This window comes from Penicillium alfredii (assembly GCF_028826965.1).
Source record: "Penicillium alfredii strain IBT 34128 chromosome Unknown utg000009l_segment0_segment0, whole genome shotgun sequence".
NCBI lineage: Eukaryota > Fungi > Ascomycota > Eurotiomycetes > Eurotiales > Aspergillaceae > Penicillium > Penicillium alfredii.
Window position 1 is genome coordinate 126,514 of NW_026622706.1, and position 22,491 is coordinate 149,004.

Genomic DNA, 22,491 nt, shown 5'->3' on the forward strand with positions numbered 1-22,491 from the left:
GCGATCCACCTTCACCTCGCTAATATGGAAGTTGAAAGAGGCATTCTTTCTCCATTTTGGCCCCGCCGTTAGGGGCTACACACTGACCTAGCGAGACAGCGGAGGCAGGGATTTAACATCGAGGCGATCGACAGATTACTCTCCCGCCACCGAGTCGTCGTAGAGCCCGAGCGTCGTTAATGTCCTCGTTCCAGCCCCTTTCCGCGAGTGAAAAATGCGGCAACCGTTGCGACGAAGCCAAATGACGTGGAGGCCGCGAACGACAATCGGATGCCCCGATAGTACACCAATCGTGCGGCCATCTGCACATCTGGGGACAGATCATGGATCGCGGAGACGGAGTGCCGAATCTCATCGATGACCTAAAACAAAATTCCAAGTGATCAGCATGGGTTGCTCGGGGGCCCCATCAAAGTACAATTCATCAGGGAATGTACTTTCCATTTGTCTGGTATTCCACTCAAGGCCTCTGCGAGGCCCGAGCTCAAAGTGTTCTGCACGATGGTAGAAGTGACGGCAACGCCCCAAACGGTTCCGAGCGAGCGGATGAGATAGACGATCGAGGCGGACACTGCATGGTCTGTGCATTGGCAAAAGATATTGTTAGTAGTGGTTCACTGGAAGAACAGGAAGAAATGGCGTACCGGCATGATCGAACGCTGCGAGGAACGTGAACAGAATACCCGGGTAGACGATCCCTTGCCCGAGGTTGGCAGGGATCACGTAGGCAAAGTACTTCCATTCGGTATCGTTGAATTGCAGGAGCATAACCAGAAAATTCCCAATACACATCAGCGCAGCACCCGTCCGCACAAGATAGGCGAGCTTGCCCCAACGCGACATGACGATGCCGGAGATGAGGCCACCCAGGGGAGTGGCCAAGCATGGGATTGCCAGACGAGCTCCCGCTTTGCTAGGCGTGTCGAGCAGAATGACCTGAAACAGAAGCGGAAGAGTAAAGAGGTACTATGGCAATTGAATCAGCCGCAGCGCCAACCAACTCGAGAATATCGACTTACTGCGTACGCAGTCATTCCCACACAGACATTGGCAATTTGCGTCGACACAGGAAGAACACCACGGAGCATCTTCAGGGGAATCAAAGGAGCAGCAGAGGTGTTTGCCTCAACGGCGATGAAGGCTGCTAGGAAGACCACACTGGCGACCAAAGGCGAAATCACCCAGGGACTCGACCAAGGCAGCTCATTCCCACCCAGACTCAAACCAACTAGCTGGCTGGACAGCGCCAGAATCAGAAGACAAGCACCCAAAAGATCAATGCGATGCCAAATGCCCTGAGACGGTTCATCCGGCGACTGCTCGTGGTCGTCTGCTGGGAATTGCAGAACAAAATAACCCATCACAAGAGCTAGCAGAGAGACCGGGACCTGCAGCAGGAAACACCAGCGCCATCCGATTGAGTCTACGATCGACCCGCCGAATGAGGCACCGCAGATAGCACCGAAGCCGTTGGAGACATTCTGAATCGCCTGGTACATGCCACGCTGGCGGAAGGGGATAAGGTCAGAGTTGATAATGGTTGCTGGTATGATATGAGTGATATGTTTCTCTTTTGCAATAGCAAAATTTCTTACCCATGGTCATCAAACCTCCGCCTCCGATGCCAGTTAGCGCGCGCATGATATTGAGGAAGACTACATCCCGGGCCACAGCACAGCCTAAGCAGCCACTCATAAAGGCAAGAGTCGCTGTGAAGAAACAGCCGCGACGACCGAGCAAATCTGAGAAACGGCCGTACAGCGGCTGGAAGGCAGTGCTGGTGATCAAGTAGGATGTGGTCAACCACGAAGCAGTGTTGGCAGCATTGAATTCAGAACTGATTATGGCATATGTCGACGCTGTGATTGTCCCATCGAAGCCACCGAGAAATACATTGGACATAATCGCTGCAATTCCATGGATCAACTCTCCGCACAAGCACATCTTACATTTGAACACGCACCAACTTGGATCCAGAAGAACCCCCGGGGTGGGCTCCACGTGGGAGGACTTGGATCGAGCTGTAATAACGGCTGCTCCTCGGCAGGAAATGATCTGGCCGATGAAGACTCGACCTGAGTCTCGGTGCGTGCATCTACAATTCCTGTTGGGGGCTGAGCCTCATGCGATGCCATGGCGGGGGATGTATGTGACAGACTTCAGACGGTCGCAAAGAAACTTAAAGGTTGACTGTGGGAATTCGATCAACGCTAACCGAGCCTCGGAGATTTGCGATTCGCGTGAAACCCCCGAGAGACGTGCAGTGTGGAGGCTCACCAAAAGCCCTGCAAAAAGCGGGCACTCAATCGGGAAGGGCGCGATGTTCATCCCAAGCACGACATCCGTCGGCTCTCGCACATTATCGCACACAACTACATGAGGGTGCTGTATATAAAGCCCCGCGATCGAGGGGTATGAAATCATTTTGCTCTCTACCAAGTGTGATTCAAACTCGCAGTTCAAACGAGAAATATCTCCCAGTGCAAAATACCCACCCAAGGTTAATGTACCCTCTGCTGCACACTATGGACGGTAACGGAGAGACTGATCGTTGGTCTAGTGCCCCTCATTGCAAGAATGAAGGTTCTTGAGACTCTCACCTGTGCGGCAGCGCTCATCCCGTTGGCTGCTGCAGACTGGCAATTCAAGTCGCGTACAGACCTGGCGCCACCGCGTCTGAATATCACCATTCCGGCGTCCAACGACGTTGAGAAAGGCTATCTTTTTGTCGCGCCGTTCCCCGGTCAATGGGCAGACCCGCAGTGGCATGGTCCACGCCAGGAAGCGCCGTACATCCTCCGCGATGATGGCGAGCTTGTCTGGTCGGGGTATACCTACTACTCCATCTGGACCGCCAATTTCCAAAAGGCACGATGGAGAGGTCAGGATGTGCTGTTCAGTTTTGAAGGCGATCACAACCCGGCCTATGGTCATGGCCACGGTCATGCGACAATCCTCAACCAGCGGTATGAGACCATCCGAGAGCTGCGCGCGGGCAACCACAAACTCATGGATAAACATGAATTCCATGTCATCAATGAGAAGACCGCGTTACTGCAGGTGTATCAGCCCGTTCCAAAGGACCTCAGCCCGTGGGGTGCCAGTCCAGAGCAGCAGTGGATTGTCGACGCCATCTTCCAGGGTATGTTGTCTGCAAAGTAGAATGGGAGGCTCTTCCCGCTAACATTCCGCAGAGCTGGATATCGAGACCGGGGAGCTGCTCTTTGAGTGGTCGAGTCTAGAGCATGTCACTCCAGACGGTGAGTATCTGCTTCCCATTTCTCATCTTGAAGAGAGGCTGATTCTATCCCAGAGGCCATTCTTCCCCTCAACCCTGGTCAAGCAGGCGCAGGCTACAACTCGTCGGACGCATGGGACTATTTCCACATCAACTCGGTGGATAAGGATGCTGAGGGCAACTACCTGATCTCTGCGCGGGACGCCTGTGCGGTGCACAAGATCAACGGCACCACCGGGGATATCATCTGGCGGCTGGGGGGTACCCGGTCAGACTTTGAGCTCGGCCCGAATGTCGAGTTCTGTTTCCAACATCATGCCCGTTTTATCCAGCAGAGCGATCACGAGGAAATTATTTCGTTGTTCGATAATTCCGCCCATGGAACGGAGAACCATCGTGGCAAGGAAGTCCACACACACCCGTTTTCCCAGGGCAAAATTATTTCCGTGAACACGGCGACCTGGACGGCGCGGGTGGTTCAGGCATTCCAACCACCCGATGGACTCTTGGCAAAATCCCAGGGCAGCACGCAGATCCTCGCCAACGGCAACGCCCTGGTCAACTGGGGCTCCGAGGGGGCCGTTACCGAATTCCGAGCGGATGGCACCCCAATCTTTCACGCGTACATGGACTCAGGATCATTGGGCGAGGGCGTCCAGAATTACCGTGCATTCCGATACAACTGGACAGGTTTCCCCATGGAGGAGCCTGCCATTGTCGCGCACAAGACGTCGTCGGGCACAGCGGTGTATGTGTCGTGGAATGGCGACACCGAGACAGCCGTGTGGCGGTTCTATGGGGCGACTGACCGCTATGGATCCCGTGCGTACCTGGGAGAAGCTCCACGCGACGGATTTGAGACCTCGTTTGTGGTGACGAGCCACTCATACCAGGTAGTGGTGGCCAACGCCGTTTCTGCTCGTGGTCGAGTTCTTACCACGACACGAGTCGCTCATCTTCAGGAGGAAGTGGTGACCCCAGGAACTGGATCAGCGATGGAACCAGACCTGCATCTCGGACAGGAAGCCTTCCATGCGTAAGAGCGGATTGGGATGACGCAAGTGAGTTGTGCAGGAAGAAAGGGCAGTATTGCTCGGGCACACTCTCTACCGCTGCACGAGCTTGGCTATCCACACAACGATCCTCACATACCTACGTAACTATCTTGGCTTATAAAATCTATTCATTTTATAGGTCTACTTGGCCGATCCAGTAGGTGAGCACGCGACTCGGCCTGTCTGATGTCAGTGTTCAGGGACAAAAATCTCGGCCTGTGGACCCATCTCCAGGTCTACGAAGAATTGCATTCCCAAGGGGGTTAGCTTTTGATCACATCATAATGCCAAGCACAGACTAAGAGCCACTGGAAAGAAAGCCACTGGAAAACAAAGTACATAGAAGGTTCCGTACAGAGTATATTCCGTTGCCGAGGCAGTCATAGTTGTTCTGAGATTTCTTGGCTGGTGATGATTGTTGTCACTAGTTGCGCCATGATTTGATTTCATATGTTGAGACAATATTCGTTGGAGGCGATAGAATATCACAAACAACTCTTATTTAAGTTATGTGATGGCTGGCGTCCTGATTTTCATGGTTTGAGACTATAATTAATAAGTTAGAACTTAGTAAATAAATTTAAACGCAATAATTGGAGATTTACCCTTTTGTAGGTTCTTTCTATGGCAAAGTACATAATGTATATGATTGTACTTCGGATACCGTACACCATCGGCCCCAACACTTCCCGAAATTCCTAATCATTTTTGAATTCAGGCTAGTCGCCAATGGCGGGTGAGCAATGGGGTATAGATCAGAGCGTCAGAGCGATCCTGCAGGAACACTCCTTCGAGAAGGATGTCTCTTGAGGCAATACGTATGCTAATCTGACTTCACAGCCTAGCACGTTATTTTTGTTTGGCATGCATCATATAATAAGCAAATCATTGGTCAAGTGTTTGTATAATGAATTTGAAAGTCTTAGCAGAGCAGTTAGTTGCCTATATCGCCTGGTTCTGTATGCTAAAGCAACTCCTACCGATAGTACCCAAGTATGACATTCTTGGATCATAATAGAGACATTTTGAGGATTCTTAAAATGAAAAATTCGAATTTTTATAATAAGCAGAACGAAAAAGGAAATTAAATCCAACTAGGCCCATTAATCGATCTAGGATCTTCATGGCTTAGCAAAAACAGCACAAGTCATCATTTCAGAGTTTTGCTATGACCATCATATATATACAAGGCTTTCAGCGTCATTTGATGCTCATCATCAACCACTTGACTAAGGTCACGCCTTGCAATGGCACTAAGAATATACTTCGATTCTAGTCATGTCAAGGGTCTAAAATCTGAGGATCTAGGATTCCAACAGAAGTTAGACCCGTTTACCAACTAACCATTAGTGACGAAATTAAATATCCACAATTCTTGAGAGTATTAATTACTTATACTTTCTAATAATGCCAAGCAGTTTTATCTGCACTAGTTTGCCCCAAGCGTTTTAAGATATTCGCTTAACCCTCTTCACAAGTAACCTTGATAGACCCTTGGAATCTTTCTCGTGATTGAAAGTTATAGCAGCGTACATGAAGGTTTGTAACATAGAATAGATTAATATAGATAACCCGGATATAAGATATCAAATGTAACCTGCCAAGCTGAAGCTCGATCTCGTAATTTATCAAAGCAGTTGCGCCTTCAGCGCCCCAGCGGAGCTTCGTTCTTAGCTTCAAACTTTTGGTGCCATGGAATCCTCCGCCTCCACCGATCGTGCTTGGGGATTTATTTCACTGACCGGACCGTTGGGAGACAACAAAGAAGATCTTCCTGAAACGGACGTTGCTCATAAGGATGGTATGTCGTGGGCTAAACTTTACCTAGGTAGGCTTAGGGATTGCTAAACATCGCATAAAATTCCTTCCTTTCCACAGTAGATCGGTTCCGAAACCCTGTGGCAAGTACATATGGGGCGGTTCCAACGGCATGTTAGGCTAGCGCTAGCGATACGTGAATCATTGATAGCTAGAAGGAACGATTGCGTGCTAATGATATTCGAAGCCCCAGAGGCCATGTCATGGGGCCCCAGGGATCTGCTTCGGCACTGCCATATATAAACCAACACCACAACCTGTTTCTATGACATAAATGATAACGAAGTCGATTTGCAGCCTGCTACACATCTCTCTTTCCTCTCATCTTGACATCCGTTCAAAACAATCACTGGATTGAATACTTCTAATTTGTTTGGCGGCCCTCGACCGTCCCTTACCCATCCAACATGCGATTATCACAAACCCTTCTCGCCGTTATATTTTGCCTGATTCATATCTGCGTCGCGCGCCCCGCAAGCCATTTATCCACCTCCACGACCACAGATCTTGACATTCGCGCACCAAATGACCTCAGCACTTTACATCACCAGCCCGAAGATACGCTTGTGAAGAGATATACGCCCGGAGGGATGATTCCACCGGTCATTGGAACCTGCTATGGTGCGGCTGCCGTTGGGTTGGCTCATTGTACGACTATCCCGTGCTGGTTAGGCACCGGAATGATGTTTGGAATCGGCACGGTTCTCCTAGCTATTGTTCTGAATCACACTTATACCATTGGGGATATCAGTTTCACTCGGAATGAGCTGATAGTGAGTGATATTGACCGTCACACGAAGGAGATGGACTACAAATTGAAGGCCCCGGAGTTATTGAAGAAATTCAGAGAAAATCTCAGCATTCAAGGCGAATGGAAGGAGAAATTGGAGACCATGGAAAAGAAGGTGAAGGAGATGAAGGACGATGATGATCAAACCAAGGAGTTCAAAAAAAAGTCAAACTGGGCAGAGCATATTACGACGCAGCCATGATTGACTTTGACGATAAATTGAGAAAGGAACATCACCCCTACTTCGATAACTTGATCCGAGAAAGACAACGGTACCAGCCCGTGGGCTACAAAGAGAACGTCGATATCAAATGGCAGGCAGAAGACATACTCGAAGAGGCCTACGAAGTCTACGAGAATGATATCCTAGCCAAGGAAACGGAGGCCAAAAAAAAAGAGATGGACGAACGAGAAAAGGAGATTATGGATGTTATAAAAACGCCCAGCGAGGCTCTTGGGAAGCAGTACGGAGCCGAGGCGTTGGGCTACAACTTGGCCCACATATTGGTCAAAGTGGCCGATGCGAACGAGAAAAAGACCAAGAGAACCCAGAAGCGAAAGAGGGACGCTACTTCTCCAGCGATCGGTAGCCTAACTATCACGGCGCCGAGCTTTTTCGCCAGTTTTGGTCGACCGCAAGGCACAGGGTCCAATTTGGATATGAAAATGATCGGGGTCTTCGGTGGCGATGAAGAAGGCTTGAAAGACACCAACGCAGCCAATGTGACCGAGATTTTAAGGGGGTCCGAGAACAGGATCACTCCGCACATCAAGAAGGGACTTCCAGACAAGGAATGGATGTGTCTGGACTATGACATGGATGGCGAAGGCAGCCCGGCAATGAAAGTTGCGGTCACTCTGAGTCAGGATCCCAAAGTGCGGGATGCCGACGAGAGAGGGGTGATGGAGGAGTGCAATTATTGTTGTATGTGAGGTTGTCCAAGATGATTATACAGGAGGTGGGGAAAGATACAAAGATATACTATAGACTCGGGCAGAAATGACGTCTCTACATGTGGACCCTGTTAGACCCTGTCGGATGCGATGTTTTCTTTTTCCGAGCATAACCCAGGTTCGAACAGACCAGCATACCGAGACGATCTCTGACTCGGAGACTGTTCATCCAACGCAACAGCATCTCAAGCTGTCCCGATCGGGTTCATTGCTCCGTGGACCCCAACGTGGGGCCGTTGGAATACGATGGCGATACGCGCCCAATCACTGGGGACGTGGTTCTTGGAGAGCTCTCACATTCCATAGAGAAATCGAATCTTGGAGGCGATGGAACTGTGTTTTCCACAAGATCCTTTCTCGGAGAGTATGGATCCGGGACCGAGTCGATCGGGAGATCCATCCCTGCCTCGCGGCGGTCAAAGAATGTAACCGTGGATCACAGCACAATCGGGAGGTTTTTGTAGATCTGAGAGAAGGACAGTCCGGGGAAGCGATGATGTGTGGATGACCGGATGCTGGTGTTTCCGACCCGTGCTTCCCCCAAGACTCTCATATTTCATCTCATCGGCCGCCCATTCCTGTTCTTCATCTTTCCTTTCTGTCCTAAATGCAATAGCTCGATCTCTACAATGACAGCACCACAGCCCCCCGCTCCATTTGGAGGAGGATCGGCGGCAGCTAGTCTGGTGGGACAGCAGCTGGGGTACATCCAAGATGACCACATCGAAGACCACAGCTCCGATACAATTCAGTCGGAGGAGGACCGCTCCAAGCAGATTGCCTCGCTGGCCCGCAGCATCTCGCACCTGTCACACCAATCCGGTGTCGGAGATACGACCAAGAACGAAATCAATACCTTTCTCGATCCAGCGAAGGACCCCGAGCTCGATCCCAACTCCGATCAGTTCAAGTCCCGCAAATGGGTCAAGAACCTGCTACAGTTGACCTCGCGTGATCCTGATCGCTACCCACGTCGAACCGCTGGCGTTTCGTTTCGGAATCTCAATGTGTTTGGCTATGGCACCGCGGCCGACTACCAGATGAACTTTGCCAATATCTGGCTGAAAGGTGCGAAATGGCTTTTGGGTGCACTGGGGTATGGCAAGAAAGTGCGCATCGATATTCTGCGAGATTTTGAAGGCTTGGTCGACAGCGGAGAGATGCTGGTAGTTCTAGGCCGCCCAGGAAGGTAAGTTTCACGGCATGCCCGAGATATGTGAAGTGAAGTGGAGACATATTGACGGATGGCCAGTGGATGCTCCACCTTCCTCAAAACAATTGCCGGCGAAACCCACGGCCTCTACATTGACGACGGCGCAGACGTGCAATACGAGGGGATCTCGTGGGACGAAATGCACAGTCGATTCCGAGGCGAGGTCATTTACCAAGCTGAAACAGAGATCCATTTCCCGCAGTTGACGGCCGCCGACACTTTGTTGTTTGCAGCCCATGCAAGAGCACCGAGTAACCGCCTCCCCGGGGTGACGCGAGAACAATATGCGATCCACATGCGGGATGTGGTCATGGCAATGTTGGGCCTGACACATACCATGAACACACGGGTAGGCAACGAGTTTATTCGAGGGGTATCTGGTGGCGAGAGGAAGCGAGTCAGTATCGCCGAAACTACCTTGTGCGGCAGCCCGCTACAGTGCTGGGATAATAGCACCCGTGGGCTTGACAGCTCCACGGCGCTGGAATTTGTCCGCAATCTCCGTTTATCGACAGACTACAGCGGTTCTACGGCTGTCGTCGCCATCTACCAAGCCAGCCAGTCCATCTACGAGATTTTTGACAAAGCCGTGGTGCTTTACGAGGGCCGACAAATATATTTTGGAAGGGCTGAGGATGCTCGACGTTTCTTTGCCGACATGGGTTTTGAATGCCCGGAGAGGCAAACCACGGCCGACTTTCTTACCTCTCTGACTAGCTCTTCCGAGCGTCTCGTCCGTCCGGGATTCGAACATCGAGTGCCGCGCACGCCGGACGAATTTGCCGAGCGATGGAAGGCTAGCTCCGAAAGAAAACAGCTACTGGCAGCGATCGAAGCAAGTCGATCTGCGAACCCTACAGGCGGACCCAAGTTCGATGAGTTCAGCCGCTCCCGTGCAGCCGAGAAGGTCCAGGGTACTCGTGCTGGATCTCCCTACACGCTTTCATACCCCATGCAGATCCGCTTGTGTTTGTGGCGAGGGTTCCTGCGTCTACGTGGTGATATGAGCATGACAATCGCCTCTGTAGTTGGTAACAACATCATGGGCCTCATCATCGCCAGTGTTTTCTACAATTTGGACAACGACACCGGTAGCTTCTTCCAGCGCGGCGCGTTGCTCTTTTTCGCCATCCTTTTGAATGCCTTTTCAAGCTCCCTGGAAATTCTGACACTGTGGCAGCAACGTCCTATCGTGGAGAAGCATGCAAAGTACGCCCTGTATCACCCATCAGCGGAAGCCATCAGCTCCTACATTGTCGAGTTGCCGGCTAAGGTCTTGGTTGCAATTCTCTTCAATCTGATTATTTACTTCATACCTAATCTTCGCCGTACCCCGGGTCATTTCTTTGTCTTTTTTCTGTTTTCGTTCACCACCACACTCGTCATGTCTAACATCTTCCGATGGATCGGTGCCATTTCACACTCTATGGCCCAAGCGATGGTTCCATCGTCAATATTTATGATGATTCTGGTCATCTATACCGGGTTCACCATCCCTGTGCGAGATATGCACCCGTGGTTCCGCTGGCTGAACTATTTGAACCCGATTGCTGTAGGGGTCCCTGATCCTTTTGCGTATCCCAATATGCTGATAGGTTTCAGTATGCCTTCGAATCCTTGATGATCAACGAGTTCAGCAACAAGCCTTGGAAATGTGTTCAGTTCGTTCCGAGTTACCCGAACGCCCCTCTTAGCTCAAAGGTCTGCTCGCAAAAGGGAGCAAAAGCAGGAGAGGCTATCGTTGACGGCGATGCATATATCAACACGACTTTCCACTACTACGCGTCACATTTGTGGCGAAACTTTGGTATTCTCTGTGCCTTTTTTGTCTTCTTCTTGGTGGCATACGTGGTCAGCAGCGAGCTGGTTCGGGCGAAGCCGTCCAAGGGCGAAATCCTGGTCTTTCCTCGCGGCAAAATTCCGGCCTTTGCCAAGAAGATTCGCAAAGATGACCCGGAAGATACTTCTTCAGAGAGGAAGACTGCGGTAGCTGTTGAACTTCAAGATAAAACAGCCAACATTGCTCGACAAACGGCCATTTTCCACTGGCAGAATGTCTGCTACGACATCAAGATTAAAGGCAATCCCCGTCGAATCCTGGATGGCGTGGATGGGTGGGTGAAGCCTGGAACGCTCACCGCATTGATGGGTGTGACAGGTGCCGGCAAGACATCGTTACTAGATGTACTGGCGAACCGAGTGACTATGGGAGCCATTACAGGCGAAATGCTTGTGGACGGACGACTGCGAGACGACTCGTTTCAGCGGAAGACCGGTTACGTCCAACAACAGGATTTGCATCTCGAGACTAGTACCGTGCGCGAGGCTCTCATCTTTAGCGCTTTGCTTCGACAGCCGGCTGGCGTTCCACGGAAGGAGAAACTAGCGTACGTTGAGGAAGTGATCAAAATGCTGGGCATGGAAGAATATTCCGAGGCTGTGGTGGGAGTTCTTGGCGAGGGTCTCAATGTCGAGCAGCGCAAGCGCTTGACAATTGGGGTGGAGATCGCAGCCAAGCCGGATTTGCTTTTATTCTTCGACGAGCCCACCTCCGGCCTGGATAGCCAAACGGCGTGGTCAATCTGCACGTTAATGCGGAAGCTGGCTGATCATGGGCAAGCCGTTTTGTGCACGATCCATCAGCCCTCGGCTATGCTTATGCAGCAATTCGACCGACTGCTCTTCCTCGCTAAGGGCGGCCGCACAGTCTACTTTGGTGAGCTTGGTCCTAACATGGAGACCCTGATCCAGTACTTCCAGAACAAGGGGTCTCTGAAATGTCCCACCAACGCCAACCCAGCCGAATGGATGCTGGAGGTTATTGGTGCTGCACCAGGATCTCACGCAGACCGTGACTGGGCTGACGAATGGACCAAGAGCCCAGAACGGGCTGAGGTGCGACGCGAGTTGGCTCAAATGAATGAGGAGCTGCAAAAAAACCCCGTGCCTCCGCCGACTACCGGTTATGGGGAGTTCGCCATGCCCCTATGGTATCAGTTTCTTGTGTGTATCCAACGCATGTTTGAGCAATACTGGCGAAGCCCATCGTATCTCTACTCCAAAGCTGCCATGTGTATTATCCCAGTGAGTGACCCGATTTCTCTTGCAACGCTGACTGCGTTGTACTAACCATTTCATCTTTTCTCTGACAGCCAATCTTCATTGGATTCACTTTTTGGCGTATGCCCAATAGCATCCAAGGGCTACAGAATCAAATGTTTGCCATTTTCATGCTTCTTATCATCTTCCCCAATTTGGTACAGCAAATGATGCCAAGCTTCGTGACGCAACGGGCTCTGTACGAGGCCCGAGAACGACCGTCCAAGGCCTATTCGTGGAAGGCATTCATGTTGGCCAGTATTTTTGTTGAAATCCCGTGGAACATCCTTATGTCGGTGCCAATATTTTTCTCATGGTACTATCCAATTGGACTCTATCGCAACGCCAAGCCGAGTGACATGGTGATAGAACGCAGCGGCACCATGTTCCTACTCATCGTGGTCTTTATGCTGTTCACATCCACGTTTAGTTCAATGATGATTGCAGGAATTGAGCAGCCCGAGACTGGAAGCAATATTGCGCAGTTGCTATTCTCGCTATGCTTGATCTTCAACGGGCAAGTTCATGGGAGCCCGCCATTCCTAACTGGGCAGGGATAGAAGACGCGCTAACACATTCCAGGGTACTTGCGAACCCAGCCCAACTGCCGGGATTTTGGATTTTCATGTACCGTGTGTCGCCATTCACCTATCTCGTCTCGGCGGTCCTCTCGACAGGCTTGACGGGGACCACGGTGCAATGTTCCGATATCGAGCTACTCAAAGTTTCGCCGCCACCCGGGCAAAGCTGCGCGGATTATCTCGACCCGTACATTAACGTGTCCAAGGGCAAGCTCTACAATCCCAGGGATTCGGTAGATTGCAAAATTTGCTCCATGTCCCGGACAGACCAGTTTTTGCTCAGTCTCAATATGCCGTACTCAGAACACTGGCGCAATGTTGGTCTACTGTTCGCCTACGTCGGCTTTAACATTGTGGCGGCCATATCCTTTTATTGGCTCATCCGAGTACCCAAACATGCGATTGGCCGTGGGCGATCCAAAGCCAGATAGAGCCGCTAGTGGGGGCGGTTTGGATGATTCTCACTGCCACATGGCCATGAGTCATGTTGCGTTAGCTCGGCGTATGTCGGAGATAGAAATCGTCAAAGGAATTAGGGCAACCCTAAAATCGAGGGCATTTTCGACCCAACCTTTCTCGCAGCTTCACACCCTTTCTAGAATTATGTGTGCTGTGTACGCCCTGTCACCCATTAAGCCAAGGAAGGGACGACCCGCAGATGGACGTGTCCACATCCCGTCCATGTATAATGGGACCTCTCAAGTATTCGACAGGGTCCACTCTTGCCTCTACACCGCCATTCATTGACCGTCTAGTTTTAGTAAATAAAGCTATAACTATATAGCAGAAACTAGAATAAAGTATATCAGTGAGCTCACAGGGATTACCTTATAGTATTTCGAAGAATATAAATAGGGAGGATAGCTGATATACTGAATATTAGCTATGTTTATATACGAATGATAAGTTTTCTGCCTGGCAGAATATTATATAATTATATTACCAAGGGTGGAGCCTGTCGAATACCTCGGAGGTTAAACTGTACTTCATCCCCACCCCCTCGGTATCGGTTTCGTCAAGGAATCGTGTGTCAATGGGGGCGGTTTGATGTTACGGTCGTTAGAGTCGGATGTTTTGGGACGAGTTCAGGAAATCCTTGATTTCCCGCAAATGATGCCAATGTGTCTGCAAGGTCCCCCTCTGAATGCGAAACTATGCAGGCGATGTTAAGAATCCAGGGGCAGGTTGGCGTTGAAATTTTTTTTTATTTCTTTTGTAATTTTCATTTCATTTAACTTGAGTGAAGCCCTTGCAATGCCTTCTACAGGGAGATGCGCCAAGTAGATCATTTTGAAACGAAAAAGGAAGGAGGATAATTCAGGGCAAAACGGCAGAAGGAAAGGAAAAGGAGGCGAAGTGCAATAGTGTCTGGGGGCAGAAAAGCATTCAAAGGGACAAGCGACAATCTCTTTGGGGTCCAAACAACAGAAAGCGTTAGCGCTGCGATCTCCGTCCCTCGTCGGCTCGGTCGAGGTTAGGGTTTTGCGGATTGGCGGGGCTTGGCAGATCGGCGCTGGAGAAACCGGGCTAATTGTTCCTTTTGTGATGTTTAGTTTTTCAATTTCTGTTTTTTTTTTTTTTAATCTCTTCTGTGAGACTCAGTGGGTCCGTCTACAAGGACGACCCACTGCCAGACAACGTTGGACAACCCTAAAAGCCGTCGTCGGCGATGCGACTCAGGTCTCAAGACGCTGGGCCCGCTGGGTCTCAACGGGGCTTGCATTGCCGCCTCGAGTAAGTATAATAAACACAATCTACCTCGCTCGAGTCCTGGGCTTGAATAATTTTATTTTTCTATCGTACTCCTGGTATTGATTCCTGCAGTCGACGGAAAATCGGAATCACTCGATCTATATCTCAAAATCATGGATTACTATCCACAATTCTATGACATGCCTTACAATATGGCGCCGTGCAGTATGCCATCAACATTCTACGATGCCTGGGATACATCGTTGCCGGCCGACCACCCCTTTGTCACCCGGGCTTTGCAGTTCCATTACCCTCTCTCCCCGATTGAGCCGATCAAGAGCTGTGACATGTCCCTGTCGGTGCAATCTCGGTGGAATGGAGACAGCTCGCCGTACTGGATGGGGTACTATCCCGACATGCATCCCTATACAAACCAACTCTCTCCTTTGAATAGCGGTCTATCCCCCATTTCCAGCCCACAGAGCCCCTGCAGTAGCAAAAGCGGCTGCGTCTCTGCCATGACCTGCTCCAACTCGCCGTCCTTCCAGCCCACAGAACCCGTCACCGGGGTTGAGCACCCGGTGCCGGACAGTCTAGTTGATTCCAATATCTTACCCCAGTTTCGTGCCTACGAGGTGCAGTCGAGCCGCACTGTGACTCCTGAACAGCACTGGTCACCCCAGATGTACTCCGAGGTGAAGGCCCTGGCCCAAGCACCGAAGCGGTCACAGGGCCGGTTTACCCCGAACTCACGGGTATGCAAGCCCGGAAGACGACCCAAGTCCAGAGCAGGCCGCAGCTGTCGCCGCCAGGGCATAGTTATCACCGACAACGATGACTCGCAGCGGGTGTTTGTGTGCAGCTTTGCGCCGTACGGGTGCGACAGCACGTTTGTGTCGAAGAACGAGTGGAAGCGTCACGTCTCGTCACAACATATCCAGCTGGGCTTCTACCGGTGCGATGTGGGCAAGTGCAACGTGGAAGCACACAAATCCAAGGACCCCTCCTCGCCGGCTGTCTCGCCATGCAACCGCGGGTCCTCGCCCTTGGGCCAGCCCAACGACTTCAACCGCAAAGATCTCTTCACGCAACACCACCGCCGCATGCATGCGCCCTGGCTGCAGCTCGGGCGCCGGCGCAAGCCTACCGACGCCGAGCGTGCGGACTTTGAAGCCGGGCTCGAGGCCGTGCGCCAGCGCTGCTGGCACGGCCTGCGCCAACAGCCTACCCGGAGCCACTGTGGCTTCTGTCACGAAGTATTTTCTGGAGAGGGCAGCTGGGACGCCCGCATGGAGCATGTGGGCCGCCATTTTGAACGTGATGATCTTCATTCCCTTGGCGAGGAGGCTGAGGATCTTGCGTTGCGCGACTGGGGGCTCCGCGAGGGCATTCTCACGCTTGTCGATGGCCAGTGTCGACTGAAAATCGCGGGTCATTACTGACCCTTGATTTGTATTTTTCCAACATGTATTTAATTTCTTCTCTTTTCTGTGCCTAGATTTGGTTTATGGCTTGGTGTTGGCAGAGGAATTGGGTTTCTATTTCCTTTGTGGTCGGTGTAGGGGTCCACGACAATGACTTTCCTTGTGCATATATGTCAGTATATAATTTTCAAGATGCCATCCAAGAAACATATGGTATCCAATTACGATAATGAGTTCAAGATCTGTTCAGTGTTTCGAGTCTATAGTCTGTAGTTTACACACATTCTGAGACTAAGGTGACGAGGATGATCCCAGTGGAGAAAACTATGTGCATTGCGCGAGCCTAGTGATGAATCCGTGCCAATGATAAGCCAGGGCAGTGGCCCTAACCCGCATTAGGAATATGCAGAGACACGATAGCCTTGCGAGCGGAGGTAAAAAGTGCAGTGACAACTTGCGAGGCACCAGATCTCTCGGGATTACTCGGTGACCCCCCACGGAAGACCCCAAGTACCAGATTTGCAAGCCTGGCACACGTGTACTGTCCATAGATGATCGACATGGCCCCAATTTGCAGAATTCCAAGGAAAGGTAATTAAAAGAAGTAAGCTGATCCAGCCACGACTCTGCCCTACCAAAACATCATGGTCTGGCAGATGAACTGGGAAAGCTTGGGAGTCCCCAGAATAGAGTATAGATTAGGGTTGGCGAGCCTGGATTCGGTGAGTCCGACGTGCCTGGTGGATCAATGACGCAGAAGATAGCATGGTCTTCGGTCTTTGGCATTTTGCCAGATCCCGAGTCTTTGGTTAGGGTCCAGTGGCCATGGTCTCGTCCTTTGAAAGTTGCCCCGTATGAGGTGGGTGTGGGTTTTGCCGGTTTGCATCATAGGATTCAAGATTTCCCCCCGTTGACCCGCGTAAAAAGTGAATCCACATCTCTTGGGCGTATAGTTGGACATAGTGCAGAGCCTTGTTTCATGGACTATAATACTGTATCAAAGGTTGGATAGTGGATTAGTGTAGTCGACCAAAATGCCAGGAAATAAGCAATTGCTCATAGCTCAAGTTCCTTCCTTATTAGATCCCGTTCATTTATTAATCCTTCACCTTTAAGTTGTCCTGTTCCTTGCATAAATCGTACTGGCAAATTGCAATAGTACTCCCATCCTCAGTCCTACAAGCTTGTCTACTCAAACAAGCTTCAGAGGTTGCTTTAGGGGGGGGAGGGTTATATACAGTGGACAGTGGACCTCAAGCAACCTTGGGAATTTGAAATAAGCTTATCCAAGGTTCTCTCGAGTTGATCTTTAATTTTACTTGTTTTGTCAATTTTTCGCCTGCCACTTCGAGTCAACACTTGTAATTCCACGCTAACAATTTGTCAATTTATCCGAGTTTTTTGACCACAAGCTCCCTAGGATATAACTGCAGGATCTAAATGACTAAATTGTCTATCCTATGAGAGCATCACGGTGTCGACCAGCCCAAAACCAGCGCTGGTTATTGGAATGGAATCCTCCCATATCATGTTGACATGTCTTCAGTTTGCTTGGAGTTAGTGGATTTACCGGGGTTAAGAGAACTCCATTGTTCCCCTTCTCACGGACCATTCTCACATCTCCATCCTTCATTTCCCGCACGGCAGATGGTCGCAGCACAGAATATCATAGCAACCTATCACATATATCATGTCAGACAGAATTCACGACCAGCAGCTTCCTAAACTCGAGTGATGCACAAGACGCCGTGGAATCAAAGCCTCTATCGACATGGCCCTTAGATGATGTGCGTCGTGGGGCCGGACATAGGATCGCGACCGGAGTTAGTACGACAGCGACAGCATCAGACTTATTTAAGTCGCGTCGTGCGCCTCTTATCCACCGTCAAGTCAATTGCAATTTTCCCATACCAACACCCGCCACGAACATGCTTCCTCTCATCACACTCGAGGAACACTTTACCTCGCCTAAAGTCAGCGAAGTTAGCGTAGAGGCTCGCGAGCATTACGCAAAATTCCCACCGCATATCCGCACGAAGCTCGAGGAGCTCGGCGAGGGTCGCATCAAGGATTTGGACAAGGGCAATGTGTCGCTCCAAGTGATCTCCCATGGACCCGGGGACATACCGCCTTCGATTTGTGCGGTAGCAAACGATGACCTCGCTGCTGCTGTCTCCCGAAACCCCACCCGACTGGCGGGCTTTGCAATGCTCCCAATGGGCGAGCCAGCAGCTGCCGCAAAAGAACTAGAGCGCTGTGTGAAGGAGCTAGGATTCGTGGGCGCGTTAGTGGAAAACCATCTGAACGGACAGTTCTACGACGACGAGCAGTTCTGGACAGTGTTCGAGACGGCACAAGAACTGGACGTGCCGATCTACATTCACCCGACATTCGCATCTGATTCAATGCTGGAGCACTACAAGGGGAACTACGACGACTCGGTCGCGGTGGCGCTGAGCGCGTACGGGTGGGCATGGCACACGGAGACGGGACACCATATTCTGCGACTGTTCGCCAGCGGGCTCTTTGATCGTTTCCCCAGGCTCAAGGTTGTGATCGGGCATATGGGCGAGATGCTCCCGTTTCAGATCGACCGCATCTTCACTATCTCGGAGCGGTGGGGCGCACGGCAACGGAGCTTGAGGGAGGTGTGGAAGAATAATATCTGGATCACAACCAGTGGCATGTTTTCGCTGAATCCACTGGCTTGTTTGTTGAAGTCCACGTCAATTGAGCATGTGCTGTACAGCGTTGACTATCCGTTCTCGGCGAATGAGAAGGGACTGGCATTCTTCCGTGAGATCGAGGAGAGTGGCTTGATTATAGGGGAGGATCTAGAGTTGTTCGCATATAAGAACGCGGAGAATTTGCTGCGTGTCACGGCGAAACGCCCCTAGATATTTTCTGAGGGACATGCATGTCTCGGTGAAATCAGTTGGGAGGAATGATTCAATATGTCAGGAATGTCCACTGGCAACACAATATAATCTTTGAGGGTGCAACGATCATGAGCCGCAGACGCATATCAAGTGTGTGAAACAGCACGAGTGCAATCGAAACCGAGAATGCGCAGCGATTTGCTCATCGGCGATAACATGGCATCGCGACCCACCTGTCGGCGATAACCAGACGGGCTGATGTGAGAAAGATGATCGACCCACATTCTTTGTATCTTATTGGCGCACAAAACCCAGGGATGTCGAATCGAATGCATCATACGTAGTCCTTTCGCCGAAAAGGGCCGATGAAATCATTCGGACTTAAGAGAGAAACACGGCTGGGGCAACCATATAAAGAAGAAGACAGTGCAAGCCATGCCGTTGGTCGCAATTTACCCAATTCTCAATTGACCTTGAAATCTTGATCCAATTCACTATGCCATTCCACGGACAGTACACCGTCGAGAAGGTCCGATACCCTTCCCATGGCGAGACCATCGGCGGTATCCTCTACCGACCCACCAAGGTCTCTAACCCCCGGGGGTTGTGATCACCGGCCCATACTCTTTCATCAAAGAACAAGCACCGCTGCAATACGCGACCCGGCTCGCGGATGAAGGCTATGCAGCCTTGATCTTTGACCCACGCACCGTGGGCGAAAGCACCGGCCAGCCGCGACGACTGGAAAATCCCAAAATGAAAAACGAAGACATTGTCGCGGGCCTTGACTATCTTTCGACTCGCGGCGACGTGGATGCCTCCCGGCTTCTTCTGGTCGGCATCTGCCAAGGCGGGCCGGAGTCTCTAGATGTCGCATCCTACGACAGCCGGGTAACAGGCGTGGCCTCGGTGACGGGGTACTACCGCGACCATGAAACAGACGTGTATATGATCTGCGCCGGGTGCGTGTCGGCAGAGCCCGGTGCAGACATCTCGGCCATGAAGCTGCCAACGCCCGAACAGGGCGAGGCACTGTATCGAAATCGGTTGGAGAGGGCGAAGAAGGCCCGGGAAGTGTATGAAAAGACCGGTGAAGTCGTCTACCAGCCACTGGTGGATCCGCAGGTGGCGGACCCCAATATCGGGTCTCTGGCGGCCCTCCCCGGGCCGATTGTCTGGTCGTGGTACGGACCCTGGACGTTGAAGGGGTTTGAGAACCGGTACGCAGTCATGAGCGACCTGGACCATTTCGGGTATACCACGGTCCCGGGCGTGGCGAAGCTCATGAAACCGGCGCTGCTCATCCACGGGGACAATTGCATGAATGCAGCGGCTGCAAAGCGTCACTACGAGTCCATTCCCACGTCCCAGAAAAAGATGATCTGGAACAACGAGGTCTCCCACTTTCAGCACTATGATCAACCGGACTGCGTGGATCGCAATGTAGCAGAAATTGCGGCGTGGTTCGCCGAAACTAAATAGGCGGACGTGAAGCAGATTGGAAATCATCACAAGGGGCTTTATGTACACCTCAACGATTGAAATCATTCATTAAACTCCAGAAACTGGTATCGGAATAGATCCCGTCGAATTTCCAATTGTCGGTCAAGTCTGTCGTAAATGAATCCGAAAGTAATCCATCTGATGGATCGAACGGGGGGATCTCGGTGCCTGAAAGATGATCGTAGAAAAGGTCATGTGTGGGACGCGGAGGCATGATCGTATCGAATGACAGTTCTGGTGGCAATGCGTTGAACGGACCAACACTATGTGCGGCATCGTGGTTATTAGAAAGCAGCTGCTCTTGGTTTCCAGTCGAGTTGGGGGATTCATCTCTGGGCTCCAAACCGCTGAGGCGGCACTTGAGGCGACAGTAGAGACTGCAAACCACCCCGTATGCTGATCGGGCCATGGGATTGGAATGGCCGATATTCTTCAACCGTTGCATTCCCCGCTCAACGACCTGAATGGCCTCTTCCAGTGTTTCGTTATTTTGTCCCGGAAACGCGATGTAAATTGCGGCAATGAGAACAATTGCATCGAATGAAGCATACACCGGGTTGAATACTTTGCATTCTCGGGTTTCTGACGGCGGAAACAGTCGCTCTTGCGCACGGAGAATGGCGATTCCCGCCTCGAGTGCAGCCGTGCGACTTTTGGCGACTGAAAACACATATGGTCGATGGAGGGTGAGCAGCACGAGGTGGATGAGTGAGAAGAGTCCTTCACGCGCGACTGGTAGCCACTGGCAACCAGGGCATTGGTCAAATTTCGGGTCTGCATTTTCCAGACGACACCAAGACGGTAGACGCAGTAGATTCTCTTGTATAGCAGCATGGATGTCCTCAACTACCCCATAGTCTTCAAGGTGGGCGCCATTGTTTTCCAGCCGGTGGATTTGTGGGAAATATCGATAAGCCACAGAATACCCAGCAAGGATAATGTCAAATGGGCGTGGAGGGTTGGTCTCTGTTTTCCAGTTAGAGAAAACATTTTGTTGCTTCTCATCATCCTCCACATTGCGAGCAAAGGCATCTAGTTGAAGCTCCGTGACGATGGGTCGACCGAGCACAACCGCCATATGGATGTCCCATATGTGCAGGACTATCCAAATGCGATGATGGACATCACAGCACGGTAAACCTGTCATTTCGTACTCCGATGTGGGTGGAGATGAATCCGACACCACCCTCCCAGTGTGCAGACCAATCTCCTGGGCATCACGGATGGTGCTTCCGAGCACATGCCACGCCTCAACCACCTTCCCACTGCTTTTTAAGAAAGAGGCTCGCAGCAGGCCTGCTTGTACTGTGGCAGTGTTAAGGTCTCTTTTGCCCAGAAGAGTCAGGATCATGGCACCAGCATCGCTGTACTCAACACCAAGATCGTGGAGGGTCATTCCCATTGTCGTGTTCAATGGCTCAAGCCCCTTGTCAGGATGCTGGTACAATAGTGCTTGTGCGAGAACTTGGAACAGCAATGCGGGAAATGTACGAATCTCTGGGGGGATACCATCGAATCCTGCTTGAAGATCGGCGTACGAAACTCTCCCCCACGCCTCCAGCTGCTGGCTAAATGCCCTCTCGTTGAGCAGATCGTACTGCCAATTCACCGCAAAAAAGAAATTCTGGGTGAGGATATTGATACAACTCCGCGAGGGAAGCTGACGGACGAGTCCTTTGTATCTTTGATACAACTCGCTCTGCCCCGGTCGATGGGTTGTCTCCAAAGAGTCTGAGCTGGGATCATCGCGAGCATACATCTCCGTGGTTCGTAAGATGCCCAGAGTGTTGTGATTAGTCTGACGAGAATATCCCAGGTCGTGCAGCAGGTCCTGGGCTTTACTGGGTTGTGTCAGATCCCCATTGACTGGTGAGCTCTGATATAGCGTGTTGGAATCATTCTGAATCTCCGTGGACTCACTGCCACGGGCAGAGCTAGGAGTTGATTCTGAGATTTCATAGTGACAAAGGGCCTGCCGGTTTTAATTAGACCATAGTTAAACCTTAGCGAGGGCCTCTTCTTACCTGCTTCTCTCGCTTGATGCAGTTGCAGCATGGCGTTCGGCGGTCGCACTGCGAGACTCATCAGACACGTCGGCGATATGGCCGGGCTGCTCCTACTTTCTGCTTGCGCCGATGACACTCAGTGCAAGAAATGACAGTTCGTCTCCTCTTGCGCGGCTGTGCGGAGGCCATGGCGGGATGGAGGGAGCGAAGACAGGTGTGACGATCGCCGATAAGAAAGT

General features: G+C 51.2%; 8 protein-coding genes across 8 annotated transcripts; 6 read left to right on the top strand and 2 right to left on the bottom strand.

Moving 5' to 3' along the window:
* Positions 1 to 176: 176 nt before the first annotated feature.
* On the bottom strand, positions 177 to 2,135 carry NUU61_005956 (MDR family MFS transporter; the record flags this gene model as incomplete). Its single annotated transcript, XM_056656484.1, has 6 exons — positions 177 to 362; positions 438 to 580; positions 645 to 966; positions 1,020 to 1,543; positions 1,596 to 1,907; positions 1,964 to 2,135. The coding sequence occupies 6 exons, from the start codon at positions 2,133 to 2,135 to the stop codon at positions 177 to 179; spliced, it is 1,659 nt and encodes a 552-aa protein (XP_056509284.1).
* A 442-nt stretch (positions 2,136 to 2,577) lies between these two features.
* NUU61_005957 (arylsulfotransferase family protein) lies at positions 2,578 to 4,278 on the top strand (the record flags this gene model as incomplete). Its single annotated transcript, XM_056656485.1, has 3 exons — positions 2,578 to 3,142; positions 3,195 to 3,260; positions 3,314 to 4,278. 3 exons carry the CDS (start codon positions 2,578 to 2,580, stop codon positions 4,276 to 4,278), a joined length of 1,596 nt encoding a protein of 531 aa, XP_056509285.1.
* A 2,240-nt stretch (positions 4,279 to 6,518) lies between these two features.
* Positions 6,519 to 7,834, top strand: NUU61_005958 (uncharacterized protein; the record flags this gene model as incomplete). Its single annotated transcript, XM_056656486.1, has 2 exons — positions 6,519 to 7,054; positions 7,168 to 7,834. The coding sequence occupies 2 exons, from the start codon at positions 6,519 to 6,521 to the stop codon at positions 7,832 to 7,834; spliced, it is 1,203 nt and encodes a 400-aa protein (XP_056509286.1).
* A 650-nt stretch (positions 7,835 to 8,484) lies between these two features.
* NUU61_005959 (pleiotropic drug resistance family ABC transporter) lies at positions 8,485 to 13,179 on the top strand (the record flags this gene model as incomplete). Its single annotated transcript, XM_056656487.1, has 5 exons — positions 8,485 to 9,044; positions 9,108 to 10,620; positions 10,671 to 12,152; positions 12,221 to 12,684; positions 12,750 to 13,179. 5 exons carry the CDS (start codon positions 8,485 to 8,487, stop codon positions 13,177 to 13,179), a joined length of 4,449 nt encoding a protein of 1,482 aa, XP_056509287.1.
* A 1,473-nt stretch (positions 13,180 to 14,652) lies between these two features.
* Positions 14,653 to 15,882, top strand: NUU61_005960 (putative C2H2 finger domain protein; the record flags this gene model as incomplete). The annotated part of the gene is made up of 1 exon (XM_056656488.1): positions 14,653 to 15,882. The coding sequence occupies one exon, from the start codon at positions 14,653 to 14,655 to the stop codon at positions 15,880 to 15,882; it is 1,230 nt and encodes a 409-aa protein (XP_056509288.1).
* A 1,910-nt stretch (positions 15,883 to 17,792) lies between these two features.
* NUU61_005961 (amidohydrolase family protein) lies at positions 17,793 to 18,761 on the top strand (the record flags this gene model as incomplete). Its single annotated transcript, XM_056656489.1, has 1 exon — positions 17,793 to 18,761. One exon carries the CDS (start codon positions 17,793 to 17,795, stop codon positions 18,759 to 18,761), a length of 969 nt encoding a protein of 322 aa, XP_056509289.1.
* A 478-nt stretch (positions 18,762 to 19,239) lies between these two features.
* Positions 19,240 to 20,225, top strand: NUU61_005962 (alpha/beta hydrolase; the record flags this gene model as incomplete). The annotated part of the gene is made up of 2 exons (XM_056656490.1): positions 19,240 to 19,306; positions 19,381 to 20,225. 2 exons carry the CDS (start codon positions 19,240 to 19,242, stop codon positions 20,223 to 20,225), a joined length of 912 nt encoding a protein of 303 aa, XP_056509290.1.
* Positions 20,226 to 20,274: 49 nt separating this feature from the next.
* NUU61_005963 (fungal specific transcription factor domain-containing protein) lies at positions 20,275 to 22,301 on the bottom strand (the record flags this gene model as incomplete). Its single annotated transcript, XM_056656491.1, has 2 exons — positions 20,275 to 22,193; positions 22,271 to 22,301. The coding sequence occupies 2 exons, from the start codon at positions 22,299 to 22,301 to the stop codon at positions 20,275 to 20,277; spliced, it is 1,950 nt and encodes a 649-aa protein (XP_056509291.1).
* Between the last annotated feature and the right edge of the window lie 190 nt (positions 22,302 to 22,491).